Genomic DNA, 14,113 nt, shown 5'->3' with positions numbered 1-14,113 from the left:
GTCTATTTTCCAACAATAACGCGATTACAAACTAACTCAAATGGCGCATTATAATAGATAAATTGACTGCTGATGAAGGGCCACGCAGACTAATCCATGCAGCTGTTTGGGAAATACTACATCGTCATTTTCCCGAAGCTGTAGAATTCTCCTCATCGGAATCCCCGTGCGAAAAATGCATTGTAAGTATTGGTGAGAAGAAGGATTCCTTCATTGCGAATTCGTGTTTAAACGCTTGAATTTGTCGTGTGACAGAGAATGGTGGAACAGGAAGGTCAAACCAAGGAATCAAATAAACAGCTGGCGATGCAACAGAAAGCCGTGCTTCAGGATCTGTTTCGTTGTAAAAACAGGCCGGACCCATTTGCCGAAGGAAACAGCGAGATTTACGTCATCGCCAAGGAAGTGATCGACAAGTGGAGAGCCTTTGTCAGGTAAGTGCGTTCAATTTCTGCAGTAGACTTGGTCTGATGAAGCGATTCCTCCGCATCTCCAATGGCGTTGTGTTGTCCTCCCTTGCCGAACTTTCTCTCTGCTCGATGGAGTTGTATTTTTACTTGATTTGTCACAAGTTGGGCCCCATGCCGACGAGCGGCTTGATGGATCGGGTTCTTTTGTTTTGTGCCAGCTCTTCTGTCTTCTCCTCGCTGTCCTGCCTTTTTCTCTCTTCCAAGGCACAACATTTTGTTGTTGTTGTTTTTTTTGGCGTTTTTTGGGGCGGAGGTTTCTATTGCGCATCCGAAGATCGTAGGTTTCTTCGCTATCCAGCATGTATGGTCCAGTGATTACGCAATTGCACTTCTTTGTGAATCCAACTGCAAGTATCGTCACCCTGCTGAGTCTAGATTGTTTCTAGGCAGTTGTCGGGCCCTCGGCAAGTTGGTTACCTTCTGGCTTACGAATGGATGGCAGAGTGGGCGGAGGAGTGAATGTCTAAAGGCTTCGCTGGTTCCTTCTATCTTGACATTTGCTTCTCGTGTTGTTTGTTTTGTTTTTTATTGTTTATTTTATTTTGGGTTTTGTTTTTTGTTGTTTTTACTTTTTGCTATTGGCGCGTGAGTGGCGCATTGAAGAGAAAGAAGCGCCTCTGACATCTTGACGGAACGTTCGGCATGTCGTGCCAAGAACGATGCTGCTGGGCTGGAAGGCAACGCCTTGCTTGTAGGAGGAAATAAATAATGTTGTATCATTATTATTCTCGTAGATTCCCGCGTGATCGGCTAAACATTTAGGGCGCTCTCCGTCATCCGGATGAGTTTGTCAACGCTAGAGAGAGAGAGAGACTTGAGATGCAATCCAGGCAAAAGTCCCGTTCCTATCTGTCCTCGTCGTTCTGTCAATCTCCCCCCCCCCCTTTTTTTTTTTTAGATTTTATTCCTTTTTCTCTCTCTCTTGTCCGGGTTGTTGTGTATTATCAGCTTCGATGACTTGCTCTCATTCTCCAATGCACTCCGCCACGGAAGGAAGCGCATTTCTTACTCTTTCTTTTGTTTTTGTTTTTTTTACTCTTCCTTTATTTATTCACGTTACCGGAGAAAATCCGGAACTGTGGGCTCTCGATCCGAAAGTATGCCAATATAGTCGAATGCCGTAGATTGTTTCGGTGTGTTGGCAATGTCGCGTCGCAGAAAAAAGCCGTACACCAAGACACTAGAATGACAGGAATGCCATTAGCATTTCGCAGTCGATAGACGAATCGAAAATCAAACGGGTTTCGTGACGTTTTTGGTCTCACGCTCGAATTGCAGGCGGCCATTCCACTAAAATGTTCAACGGCAATTGATTTGAAAATGCCATTTTTTTTTTCCCTACATTCTTTTGACTCTTTTGTCTCGAAATTTGCTAGTCGTTTCATCTTTTTAAAGAATCCGATCGGGATAATCAAGCAAAATTGTAAGGTTTGCACAAAGGTCGATGGGAACTATCTTTCGGGCTGAAAGGCAAACGCGACAGGCCGAATTTCTGATGTCGTTGGCGGATTTTCTGATTAGTCAATAGATTCAGTTGTTTAGAAATTGATTATTAGCATATCGGCATATTGTTTCTCAGACGAGAATTGCAAACATTTGGAATTTTGTGCCATGCTGCGATAAGTTTCAAAAGCGGACATTGTATGCAAAGTGCGCGTTTAAAATGTAGAACAATGTCTTTTGCATCTCGCACTCGATTCACCGCCCCGACGTTGTGCGCGTGTGAATTTCACTTGACATTCGATCCAGAAGTTTTGCGTTGAAAAATGTGTTCCCGTCACCTGTTGTCGTTTCTGATTTCTATCGGCCGTGTCGTTGAATCTTTATCGTTCACGCTGTTTGTTTCGTTCTTTTTCCCTTGGCCTTTTTTTCTTCCTCAATGCCGATGTCTTGGCTGTCTGGAGAATGCGATTTCAAACTGATTGTTGGTTTGCTTGCGATGTAGAGAAGAAGAAAAAATAAAATAGACAAAAGCCGGTATCGACCACGACAAAAGAGATTAGAATGTCGTGAGTTGCCAGCTTTGGAACTAATTACTGCGCATTGTCATTGAAACCATCGGGACAAGTTGTTGAATCGTTAAATACAAAGGAGAGGCGGGTGTCGATTTAAGGGGGTACGGAAAAATCGTGTAGAGATCCGCGTCGGCACGTGCTCCCGATAGAAACTAAACCGACGTTTCCTTAACGAACTGCTCGTTTTCCCGGCACGTCCGTTTCGAACGTAGACGGGATAGCGCAGAGTGCAAACAGTTAAAAGCGTAAAATAAGAAAATAGAAGCCATGGCTTTTTTTTTTTAATGTAAAAAAATAATTCAAAATAGAGCGAAAAGTTTTGCAAATGTTTCGCAGTGTGCCCCTCTCACCGCCTTATCCCGCACGATGTTGGGAGGCATTAATATTTTGCCGGTATTTTTTGGGGTGGGGGAAAGCTGTCAGCCAATTACTGCAACTGACACTTCTTTTTTTGTTTTCTTTCTTTCCCCTCTCGATCGACTTGCGCTTTTGCATTTTCGCCTCATCCCTCATCCTAAATTTAAAAAAAAATGAAAAAGAAAAGGTGAAAGAGCTGGATTGCGATTTAACAATCGCGCTAGAAGATTGTATAATATGCACATGTGTCACACACGCGCAGACTCTATGCCATGGGGTTGCCGAGTGGGGCTGGAACAGACTGACTGAAATGAAAGTTTTAATGAGAGAAAAGAGTTGAATTGATGAAGCTCTAAAAAGCTAGCGGCGCCTCTTCTTTTGCTTGTACTTTTTACTATTACATTTGCCCGCCTCCGTCCAATATTCATGGCCGTGAGGGGCGAAAAAGGCCATCACCAAACCATCCTGGCCTGCTTTTTCTTTTGCTGCGCTCTCTGTCGTGGTGCATTGTTTTTTGCGTCCTTTTTTTCTTTTGAAATTGCACGTTCCATGCAAAGCACAACCCTCCCAGTTGACGACGGAAAGTTACCGTAACATCAAGCCCCCATTATATTATTATAACCAGGTCGACACTGTTGCAAATGTATTCCAACGGGAATTTCGGCCCGCTGCTGCACTCACTTTTTGCACTATGCAGCAGATGTAGGTTTGAAAATGCGAGTTAAATGCGACCCAAAACAGCTAGAAACGCACGCACAGCAGATGAAAATAATTGGATTTATTTATTTTTTGGGGGGATTTACTTTTGAATTGGCTTTGAACCGTGTAGGCCTCGTTAGATTGTCGTTTGTCGACCTCTTGACTGATGTTTCACTCTTCACGCAAGGCGGATGTATTACAACACCGAAACATGTTTACCCGTTTGGAATAAAAAAGGGGGGGTTTTTTGTGCACGCTTGTTAGGACGATGTTGTGCCCGATTACTAAGGCCCTTGTAAGTAAACAAATGTCTCGCTCTTGTTAGCGTGATTTCCTGTTGGTAATTGACAACGCCGTTTCTCACCTTTTCGTGTGCCTCTTCATCGTGAAATGTCGTTCTTTTTTATGGGACGATTTAATGACCCGTCTTGTTGTTTTAGCGCGCAAAAGCCACTCACGAGTTCTGTCGCACACTCTATCCGTCATTAACCGCCACCGTTGTTGTTCAAGATTTGTTACACTTGTGCGTTTGCAGTTGCGTTGCTTAATGGGCGACGTCATTCGGAAGTGTCTGCCCTCTTTCCTTCGCCCAAGTCATTTGAATTCGAAATATTTTTCCGAGTTTCACGAGCGCAACGTAATCGTACGATTTCGTTCTTGTTACATCAACGAGTCTCATTGGCGTAATCCACTTGATTGGCAGCCCGTATAGGAAATCATAAGGCAATTTGATTCGTGTATTCAAAACATGATGCATTTGCTGGATCTAGTTTTTAGTGACAATGAAGGAAAAACTACATATGTATTGATAAATTTCAGTATTTAATGAGAAATCATTTTGATATGGACGGGAGGACATCTGCACATTGGCGCGGATCGACGTGGATTTCCTTGCGTGATAGTGTAGTTTGCAGCGGGGGCTTCTATCGCGTTGAGGCTTAGTGGGTCTCCAGACTCGCATTAACCGTAATGGAGTCAACCGATCACGTGGAAGATAACCTCTTTCCTCTTTTTGTTCCTTGTGCACATAGTATTATGTATAGCTAAAGCCAAGAGGAAAGAAGAAGCGCAATCATGTCGCCATTTCGACCCGCCTATCCATTTCTGTGGAATGAAAAAAAGAACGACGCCAAAAAGAGGCCCAGTCATCAAAGTCGTGTTGTTGATTATCGGCTGATTGTTGAAATGCGATCAAAGTGACTTGTGTGTTTAGAGAGGCGGGGGAGGAATCCTCTAGTCGATAACCGTTTGTTTCAACAGCTTTGATCGAAACTACTTTGCCACTCGAGTTTTTTCTTTCTTTTTCACTACACTCTGTCCTAGGGGGTGTGTACCTCTCTCTTTATATTCCACATTGGAATGGGAATTTCGAGTCGATGGATCGGATCAGCGTGTCAACTCGCACACAAACACACACGGCAATGCTTTCAAAAAGAGCCGAAAGTACTTCCTCTGCCCTTTGCTAAATTCGCTAGAAGGATTTCTTTTTTTTTTCTTTTCTAAGGACTGAAAATCTGTGTGTAGACGGAGCAAGTTAATGACGGTCATAGTTAATCGCGTTTGAAAGACAAAGGGGTTGGCTGTAAGAAAGAGCTATGAGGCGGATCGCACCTCGGAGATTCACGGCCGTTAGCGTTCGGGACTCACCAGAGTCGTTAAGAGCCAGCCGAAAGCAGCTGTGCAGGTCTTTGCTAAACTTTCTTGCGCTATTTTTCTTTCACCTTAGTGAGCTCGAATCCGCTCACATTTCTTTTGTAGTTCCAATAGCCCTCGATAAAGGGGGGGGACGCGTAATCGAGACTTTGATCTGATTCCTTTTTACCGTGAAAATGTCGGGCTTCTTTTTGTTGGGACGCTGTTTATTTGCTATGCTTTTGTTATGTTTATTTTACAATCCACCAATAGGCCAAATAATATGCGAAACCTGTGGGATCCGCTTCCCTGTCAACAGGATTTTCTCGTCATTCTTATTTTGGCGGATTTTTGGTTGTTGAAAATGCATTGCTATTTGTATGCGAAAATAATCCGTAAAAAAAAAATACGTCGAAAACCGTTGATCAGCGATAGCCTCTGACGTCATCGGTGTACTTTATTTTTTGATCCGTGGTTGAAGGATTCGGATTGTGTGTGCAAAACAGGGGTGGGTGGTCGCTTTCTCTTTTTCTCCCCTGGCAATTTATGTAAAGGAAGAGATGGTTATCAAAAGGGCGGTATCCTCAATGGTCTACCAAACCTTGTGCATTTCGTTGAATTGACGTCTTTGAGGTTTACACGGGTATCGTTTTTTTTTTTTTTTAGCCGATGAATGTACCGTACCAAATTAATAGCCAATCGATAGCGATATTTGAACGACAGCAACGCAAAAAGCCGTCAAATTCAAATTACAATAGAAGAAAAGTACTCGTAAAACAAGGGGGGCATGAAACGAACAAGCCCATTGAAAATGTGTTCGGAATGCTATGAGAAGGGATAAATGTATCAGAAAATCAAAAGGAAATTTCGAGAAATGGGTAAGATTTGCTTCATCAGTACGGAACTGATTGCTCAAAGACTCTCGACGTTGGGTGGGTTGTAACTAGCGAAGCCTACATACCTCCCGATGGCCTAGTGATGATGATCATCCCGCATTCGTGTGACGGAATGGATGACGTTCTTCGTACACGCTTCCCCTACAACTCTCTTATTTTCGTTTGGCTTTTGTTTTTCGAAAAAGACAAAAGATTGGAAAGAGAGAAATCATCTTGACTTGTTTTTCTTACACTTGGTTTGTTGAGAGGTTTCGTTTGTCTTTCGTGATGACGATTGTTTTGTTGATGCATTTTAACGACAGACATTATCCGACGTTTTATTTGTTTCACAAAATCCTTTTTTGCTTTCCGTTGTGAGAGGTTGCGTGTCTTTTTCTTCTTGTTGCCATTGGTGAAAACGGATCGTAAACGTTCGTGATTTTTGATTGCACTCTGTATCGGTTGACGTGAGTTTGCTTATTCCATGACGTGTTATCTGTCACAGGGATCCTTCTAGAAAAGAGCCAGTCACATGTTTATCCAACGCCCAGCTGCTGTGCCATCACGAAGGACTGCTTCATCGGCCATCGCCAGACATCGAATCCGAGTCCAGGTAAAACGATTTCGATCAATTTGGCTTCTTTTAATCACATCTCTCTATTTTCCCCGCCATCCGAAGGTTCGTTTATTTATGGCCCTACGAATGGGAGGCGCTGTCTAGATTTGCCAAAGTAGACAGGATCGTTCTTTTGCGCCGTATCGTCCATGAAGATGGCACTGGCGTTTCTCTTAACACGGAACCAGGTACGTACACTTGAAGATAAACTCGAACGTGAAACCACATACCGAGTCGGGATTCTCTTGTCCGTGACTGACAAGTGTCGCTGTTGGGCCGTCACTCTCTTTTTATCTGAAAAGCCAACGGGAATTTTTAAACAATTTCCTTTTTCATAAAGAGACATCTATAATTAACCGTCCGAGATGAGCTCGACTTGTTTTTAACTGCACCTTTCGTTATTCCTATGATATTGTGTTACATGCTACCCAATGGAGCAGCGTCATTCACGCTGTGCATCACATACCGATCACGCTCTTCGCGGACTCGTCTCTTTTTTTCCCGCTAGTCGTTTCTCTTCTCTGTTTCTTGATGCGCTTTCGCGATATCTCAGTTTGGAGATCGTGTTCAAAGGGATTCTCTTCGATCCGAAAGAGGCTCGTAACTGGTTTTTCTTTTGTTTGTTTTTTTTTGCCGTCACGCAGACATCGGTAAAGAACGGCGAGTTGGCCAGTTCTGGTTGTTCGCCACTAAAGTTTGAACGCGCATAAAAATGGCGCATCGCATTGCAAGAGCTAGTAGGAAAATGCCACGGTCCGTTTGCAAAGAGTTCGATGGAGCGCGGCGTGGCCTTTTGTTTCTATCTCTTTTATATTATTTTTCTTTTTTTTTGTTGTTTCTTTGGTCTTTTTGTGCTGCGTGAGTTTGCAGGCGTCGTCTGCGATGGTTTCTAAAAGATACGTGCCAGCGGCGTTGGAATGTCCCCCCCTGATGGGAAAACGAATGTGAAACGGTCACATTATCGTCGCCCGTCTTTTGATATCGAAACGTTTTTTTTTTGAGAAGAGGAGGGTGTAGAGATAGGTGTTGCTACGATGCCGATTCGTTAGTAGTTTATTGATGGCGACACGTCAGACTTTTTCGTGTTCTATTCACGCAGACGGATGTTGTTCATGGACGTATAGAAATTTGTATGTTACAATTTGTGAAAGTCAGGATCTCGAAATGCGGGTCGAGGGAACGGTACGGTTTTTCGAACCGGTCGCAACGAGTTTTTATTTGTTTTTTCTACGTCGTTTAGAAAGAAGGGAAAAAAAAAAAAAGCCCAAGGACAAATATCCAAAGAGCCAAAGAAGCTCTGTTTGGACCGGTGCGGCTATGCGGGCGACATTTTCCACACTCACCGACGTCGGCCGGATTATTTTTCGTTGATGAATTATTATCGTCGTTTTGTATTTGTTCGTCGTGGACGTTTTTTTTTTTTTCGTTTCAAAATTGGGGAAGGGAAACCTGTTGCTGTCACATCGTATGTTCCCCCCGACAGTCGGACATCATCAACTCAAACCGATAACAACCGCCGGTTTTTTTTTTTCCCCTTCGTTTTTCTTCTTAAATGTGAAAATGATGTCACATTATATCGAGACGGCTGTTGTGTCCAACGTATGATTTCAATAGCGGGCCGGTAAATAGGGGAGTAGCTGTCCAAGTGAAACAGTCGAAACGGGTTGTGTGTCGTGACGTAAGCGCTTCACGTCCATAAATCAGTCGGCTGTGTGTGAATCGTCGCCGGTTGTCGTTCTCGATGCCATTAAAGAACACTCGTCTTCTCTTGCGTGCGTGCGTGCGTGCGAGTGTGTTTTGCACGTAACGTGTCATTATTGTTATAAAAGAGATAACGACCTTCTTCGTTTGCGGTTTGGATGTCCCTTGTTGCAATACAAAAGGCAAACGTTGCAAATAGAAAATCACCTGAAAATAAAAATCCGATGCTTCATTTCCACTCTCACGCTCTTTTGCCTCTTGTCATGTTACAACTAGAGACATAACACATGACGACTCGGCAGTCCGAGTCCCCATTGTAAGAACAACAGTCTCAGATAATAGCAAAAAAAAAACAAAAAGAATCGGGTGATCAACGGTCGTGAATCAATGCGTCCGAATGGCTCTGCTCGATTCGATCATTATTATTACCTTTGAGAAGCCTTGTGATCGGTAATAGTAGCCGAGGAATTGGATTGGAGAAATGCTGTGACCGTAGCCGAAAAGAAAAGGGGAGAGTTTTGGCGGGGAGAAGTGGCAGCGTGAATCTCGCGTGTCCAGTGGCCATAAGAGTCGAAAGAGGAGGCGAAACGAAGGCCATAAAACTTCTTGTTGTGGTGCGCCTGATATTTGTAATTGGCCGCCCTCGTCAATTGCTTTTGCGGTGAGCTTCGACTTTTTTTTTTGTTTTGTTTTCGGAGCTCTTGTTTAAGTTTTTTTCTTCACTGGGAACGGGGCGGTGGCGGCAGAATTCTTTTGCGCGTCGATCAAGTCACCTCCGCCATCGTTAATGGCCGTTCTCTTCTTGTGCGCCAAGTTGAAAGAAGAAAAACAAGGGAAATAAAAAAAGGAAACACAATTGAAAGACTCCATTATTCTTGTCGTCCCCTCCCTTTTGTTGTATATCGACCCTGACATCGGTCCTGTTAAATTAAGAGACGCGGACGGAAGTAGGCGTGTTGTTTTTTTGTCTTTTTGCGCAATGCTTTTCTTCTTTCCCCCTCCCCGTCTACCAGTTCTTGTACCGCATGAATAAATCGAGTGAGCGACTCGAATAGGGTAGTAGACATGTATACAACAAAAAAAAATAATAATAATGTGTAACGATTCTATTTCGGCACTGGAATGATTTATTGCAGCCGTGTGCGAGAGCTGCCTAGAGGACCGGTTGGAGGAGGAACGTCGGTCGCAGCTAGTCTACAGCCGGGCAGCTATCTACGTCCGCCAAGTTGACAAAATTGGTGCATTAACCGACATCCTTTTGGACGCACCCTCCATTTTAGCATCTTCATCTTCCACTGCCGAAGATCCTGACTTCCAGGTAATTTTCGTTTCACTTTTTGTTTTTTTAAACAACAACTTTCCTCTTTCTCTCTCACACAACACAACGGTCCATCATTCACTTATGTAAATAATAAAAAACGGGGGAGGGGGATTATTGTTTAATCTCCTCCCCTTTCAATCATCGATAGTTTGGGCTGACTGACACAAAGATGACCTCGATTCTCCTAATATAGTAAACAGTAGGGAGGAATGGCCGTCAAGCGTGGCAAAGAGCTAACGCCATTGTGCAGCCCGCGCTCTTGGAGGTCCGTTTTTTATTTTATAGTACCATAATGTGGCTGTAATCCTCTTGAGCTGTGGCGCAGGATTGACGCCGCCTGCCGAATGGAATGTAAATGAGTCGTGTGGAATGTGAGAGAGAAGGGATGATATGGAAGGAGAGGAATCCGGGTCCTTTTAATGTTCATCTTCTCTTTTTACTCTTGTGTGTGTGTGTGTGTGACCCATTTTTACGCAACGATAGATGGGATCAGAGACGAAGAGGCCTCGACTAGACAGCCAAGCGTTGGCCGTGTCGTGCCCATCACCTTCGCTGTCTCCGGCTGCTACGGGCCAGCACCAGGCCAGCAGGAGGAGTTCGCGTCAAAGACGTGGGCGAGGAGAAAAAGAGATCACCGTCTCATCCGATCAAACTTTACTCGATCTCAAGCGTGATGTATTTGTCTCTTATTTCTAAACGTGAGCCGTAAAAATGGGAACTCATTTTCCCTCAATTTCATTAAAGATTATGAAAAAGTTTCAAGTGGCGCCGTTCGACCAACATTTGACATGCAACGGACGTGACTTGAACGACAACCAAGCCACGCTGGCTTCCCTGCGTATCTTCCCTGGCACCGTCATCATCCTTCAGGTAACATTACAACCCCAAACCTTTTTTTCTTTTCTTTTTTTAATTCTTTTTGGATCGAGATGAATCGCTACGTTTCGATTTCCGCCCGTATTTGTCCATGTGGCTTGTGACTCAACCGGTTGAACACAATTGAGGGGGGAGCGATAGAGAAGAGCGAGACACAGATACAAGTGGTTGTGTATCACATGTTTGGACGATTCGTAAAGAAAACAACTACCAAGAAAAAGCCGTGGCAGCCAAACACGGACATGATAGGGGTGTAACACAACAGAGTTTCCCGCTAGTTGATTGTTGTTTTTTTTCCCCCCATTGACGAATGTTTGAAGTAAAAAAATAAATAAAAAATCAGGGGCCGTAAGGGGGGAAAAGGGAAAATTGAACGCGGCCGCGTGTAGACTCGCTGTTGCACATAAATAAGGCAGGAAGCGGGAAGTTGTTTGCCGATCGATTTTCTACGGTAATGGTTTGTCGAGACGACAAGGAAGTAACAGCATTTGAAAAATAAGGTAACAGATAAGCCAGACGAATGAAGAAAAATTCGACTGCGACGTGATGGATGGACGCGGAGAGATAGTAGGTCATGTCGGCCGGAAAATGAGAAGGCGACACACAACGCGCGATGATGGGCGTTGACTTGTTATCTCCTTTTTGATATTTTTGACTTTAAATGGGAAATAATTCAACCGCTCCCGCACTGACAGCCTTGAAAGAAACAAGGGGGCTAAGATTTGTTCGGCGTTTTGTTCGAAATCGTTGACGCAGCGGGAGAAAGATGAGGTGCCCTTTTTTTTTTTTTTGAGGAGGGCGACCTCCATAGTGGTGGTAGCAACAGTAGTGGGTAAATACCATAGTTTTAATCGAATTTCTAGTTTTTTTTTTTTTTTCATCCCTCTGTTGACGCTTGTCTGTTTCTATCCTTGAAACTTCATCCTCTCCGTTGACGATTTTTTTTTTATTTAAAAAGAAAATGATAAAACCATGGGATTATGCAAGACTATTTTTTATGATGGACAGGTATGAGCAGTGAAATGTTTTTTAAAAAAGGGGGGGGATTTCAATTTTCTCACTTTTTATTCCTGGTAAGACGCGAATGTTTCTAGCGAGATGCGTCCGGCGCTCACCAAGTCCATCATTAATTTACAACGAATTGGACGGGAAGAACGTTGCCTTGTACAGAATACGTTTTGCGGCGTTTGCGGTCCATGCGTTCCATGTCTGTGTATGCAGCCGAGACTTTCATGTTGTTCTTTGTTTCTGATTTGGGGACGATTGATTGTCGTCGGTAACATGTGTAACGTGGACTACAACTTCCTTGTATAGAACACGACAGGCAAAGACGGATGGAGTCCTAGAGATAAATTTTTTTTGTTTGTTCTTTTTTCCTTTTGTTTTTATTAGTTGGCTCTCAATCAAATGACAATGTTCATGATTCCATCACGTTTTGTTGTTCCCATTTTTGTATTCATTTTGTTGTACGTTTCTTCCAGGCGGATGAACCGTCGGAAGATCCATCCCTTATGGAAGACTATGCACGAACGGCTATCCCCGAGGAAGGATTTAAAGGTAAAACAAACATTGATTTTTTCTTTTGGGTAGACGTATTTACAATTCGCCTATTGGGTTGCGATTTACAGGGACAGAGCTCCTCCGCAGCTGAAGAGCCTTTTTTTTTTTTCTTTGTGAGGGTGGGGCTGGTTCCCGTACGCAGTGAAATCGTCAAGTGCCTAAACACAGAAATTCGACTTGGGACTATCCCAAATGGACTCGGCAAGGCGAGTGGTTTTCTTATACGCCTGTCTGTTAAATCATTGTTATATTAAACTGGTGCATCAATTTTTGGAAAGAACAAAACAGCAACAACAACAAATCGTGGGTAAAAATTTTAGTTGTTTGGTTTTTTGTTTGTTGTACGTTCTGCTCTGCTCAAAATAAAAACTACAACTTATAGGGAGACATTTCCACGCTATTTATCCTCCCTCGAATTGCCCGCCAACATTCGTTGAACAAAAATGCGTGTTCCTACAATAGATATTTTTCTTTCTTACTTTTATACCCAGCTGCTGAATGTTTAAATCCTTTTGCTAATCTTGTTACGTATTCCCCTCACCTTCAATTCTGTTATGTGATTGGATCTCGAAAACAAAAGTAAGGAAACCATAGCAACAAAACCGAAATATAACATTAAATGAACACTAAATTTGTAAAGAAATACACGAAGAAATTTGAATGTAATTATCCTATGCGAATATGCCTAACTGTCTTGATGATAATCATTGAATTCTCGTATTCTCCCCCTCACCACCACACTACAATTATAACAGGCTAAACGTATCCGTAACGGAGGAGCACGAATTATTCATGGCTGTCTTGACCCTGCCGTGATTGATGGGCCACAAGAACGTGAGCCTCTGTCCTAGCTCAATATGGATCAAGAAGGGGATAGAACGATGATTCGTGACAACGAAATGTTGCAGCCACTCCCATGACAGAAACAGGGCGGTTCTCAAAAGTCTCCACTTTCCAAAACGATCAGACGTGTTGTTGCTTTAGTTTTAAAATAGCGTGCGTAAGAATAATGATAAACAGGATGGACAGTCAGCTTGAAACTGACCATCGACTTCACGCAGATCCTCTTAAATACAACCTATTTTATTGTTTTCCAGTTGTCGCTACGGACACGGTCCCGCCTTTTTCCTCTTCCAAAAGTTTTTCGTCGAGTCCTTAAATCGCCTCTTTATCTGCATATCTAGAAACAGAAAGAGAACGTGAGAGACGGCCAAACTATGTACGGTGATGCCCTTACCCTACAAAACAAAAAGTCCATGATGGCCTTGTTTTGCAAATGACTGCCTCTTAGGTGATGGATAAACGTCTAGCGGCATCAAGAACTTGGATGTTGTTGCAACTGTGAGAAGAGGGGGAGGGGTATGTTAAACGAAACTAGAAAAATGTCGAGCACACAACTTGGATATTAATGAGGCTGGTAAATAGCATCACGCCACGACCGTTTAATAGCGAGCTCGACAAGCAAAGTTTCCCTCCAACTTGTCGAAAAGCTAATCCAGCTCGACGTCAACTCTCTCTCACACACACAATGGTTTCATAATGAATCCAGCGTCGATGACTTTTACTCACGTGAGAAACATGCACGGTAGACATTTTTTTCTTCAACTTCATCACCGACACATTTAGTGTTGCATCATTATCCGTCAACAGGTGCACGTTGCTTATACCCAAGCATTAGATTCGTTAATACCCATCCAACGATGTAAGGACTTCGTACTGTTTCAAGTGGGCGTTTTCTTTAACAAATCGTTTTATTTTTGTTGCCTCCTCGTTAACAAAATGCCTTTAAAAAGAAGCAATTATTGTCGTATTTTTTGTGCAAGTAATTTTCTAGGATGTGTGCCTTACCAGGTAAATGTAGCTACATACAACTGAATTACGTTTTCTTTGGCTTGCTTTGTTATTCTAATAATCATGTCGGCCTAATTCTTCCGCTCATTTTGCACGTTCGGATTGTTCCCCATGTCTGTTGTTTTCACGGTACAATAACC

The 14,113-nt window shown here is 43.1% G+C and overlaps 1 protein-coding gene and 1 long non-coding RNA gene across 3 annotated transcripts in view; one reads left to right on the top strand and one right to left on the bottom strand.

Moving 5' to 3' along the window:
* The window catches only part of LOC116918770 (ubiquitin carboxyl-terminal hydrolase 48), a 15,881-nt gene extending 3,093 nt beyond the window's left edge, over positions 1-12,788 (top strand). Inside the window, 9 exon segments of the mRNA XM_032924531.2 lie at positions 58-182; positions 256-434; positions 6,554-6,661; positions 6,728-6,852; positions 9,502-9,683; positions 10,170-10,361; positions 10,431-10,556; positions 12,044-12,119; positions 12,191-12,788. Coding sequence (XP_032780422.2) covers positions 58-182; positions 256-434; positions 6,554-6,661; positions 6,728-6,852; positions 9,502-9,683; positions 10,170-10,361; positions 10,431-10,556; positions 12,044-12,119; positions 12,191-12,213 — 1,136 coding nt within the window. The 3' untranslated portion in view covers positions 12,214-12,788.
* On the bottom strand, positions 12,766-14,113 carry LOC116918774. 2 transcript variants are annotated; one of them, XR_004391641.2, is made up of 4 exons: positions 13,971-14,113; positions 13,692-13,905; positions 13,360-13,461; positions 12,766-13,302 (listed from the first exon to the last, which is right to left on the bottom strand). It is a non-coding gene; the product is annotated as an uncharacterized LOC116918774 (long non-coding RNA). The 2 variants fall into 2 exon arrangements; XR_004391640.2 differs by having other exon boundaries at positions 13,360-13,905.

This window comes from Daphnia magna, unplaced genomic scaffold, assembly GCF_020631705.1.
Source record: "Daphnia magna isolate NIES unplaced genomic scaffold, ASM2063170v1.1 Dm_contigs114, whole genome shotgun sequence".
In the NCBI taxonomy this organism is placed as follows: domain Eukaryota; kingdom Metazoa; phylum Arthropoda; class Branchiopoda; order Diplostraca; family Daphniidae; genus Daphnia; species Daphnia magna.
The sequence above is the reverse complement of the archived record's forward strand: the minus strand, read 5'-3'. Positions and strand labels throughout refer to the sequence as shown.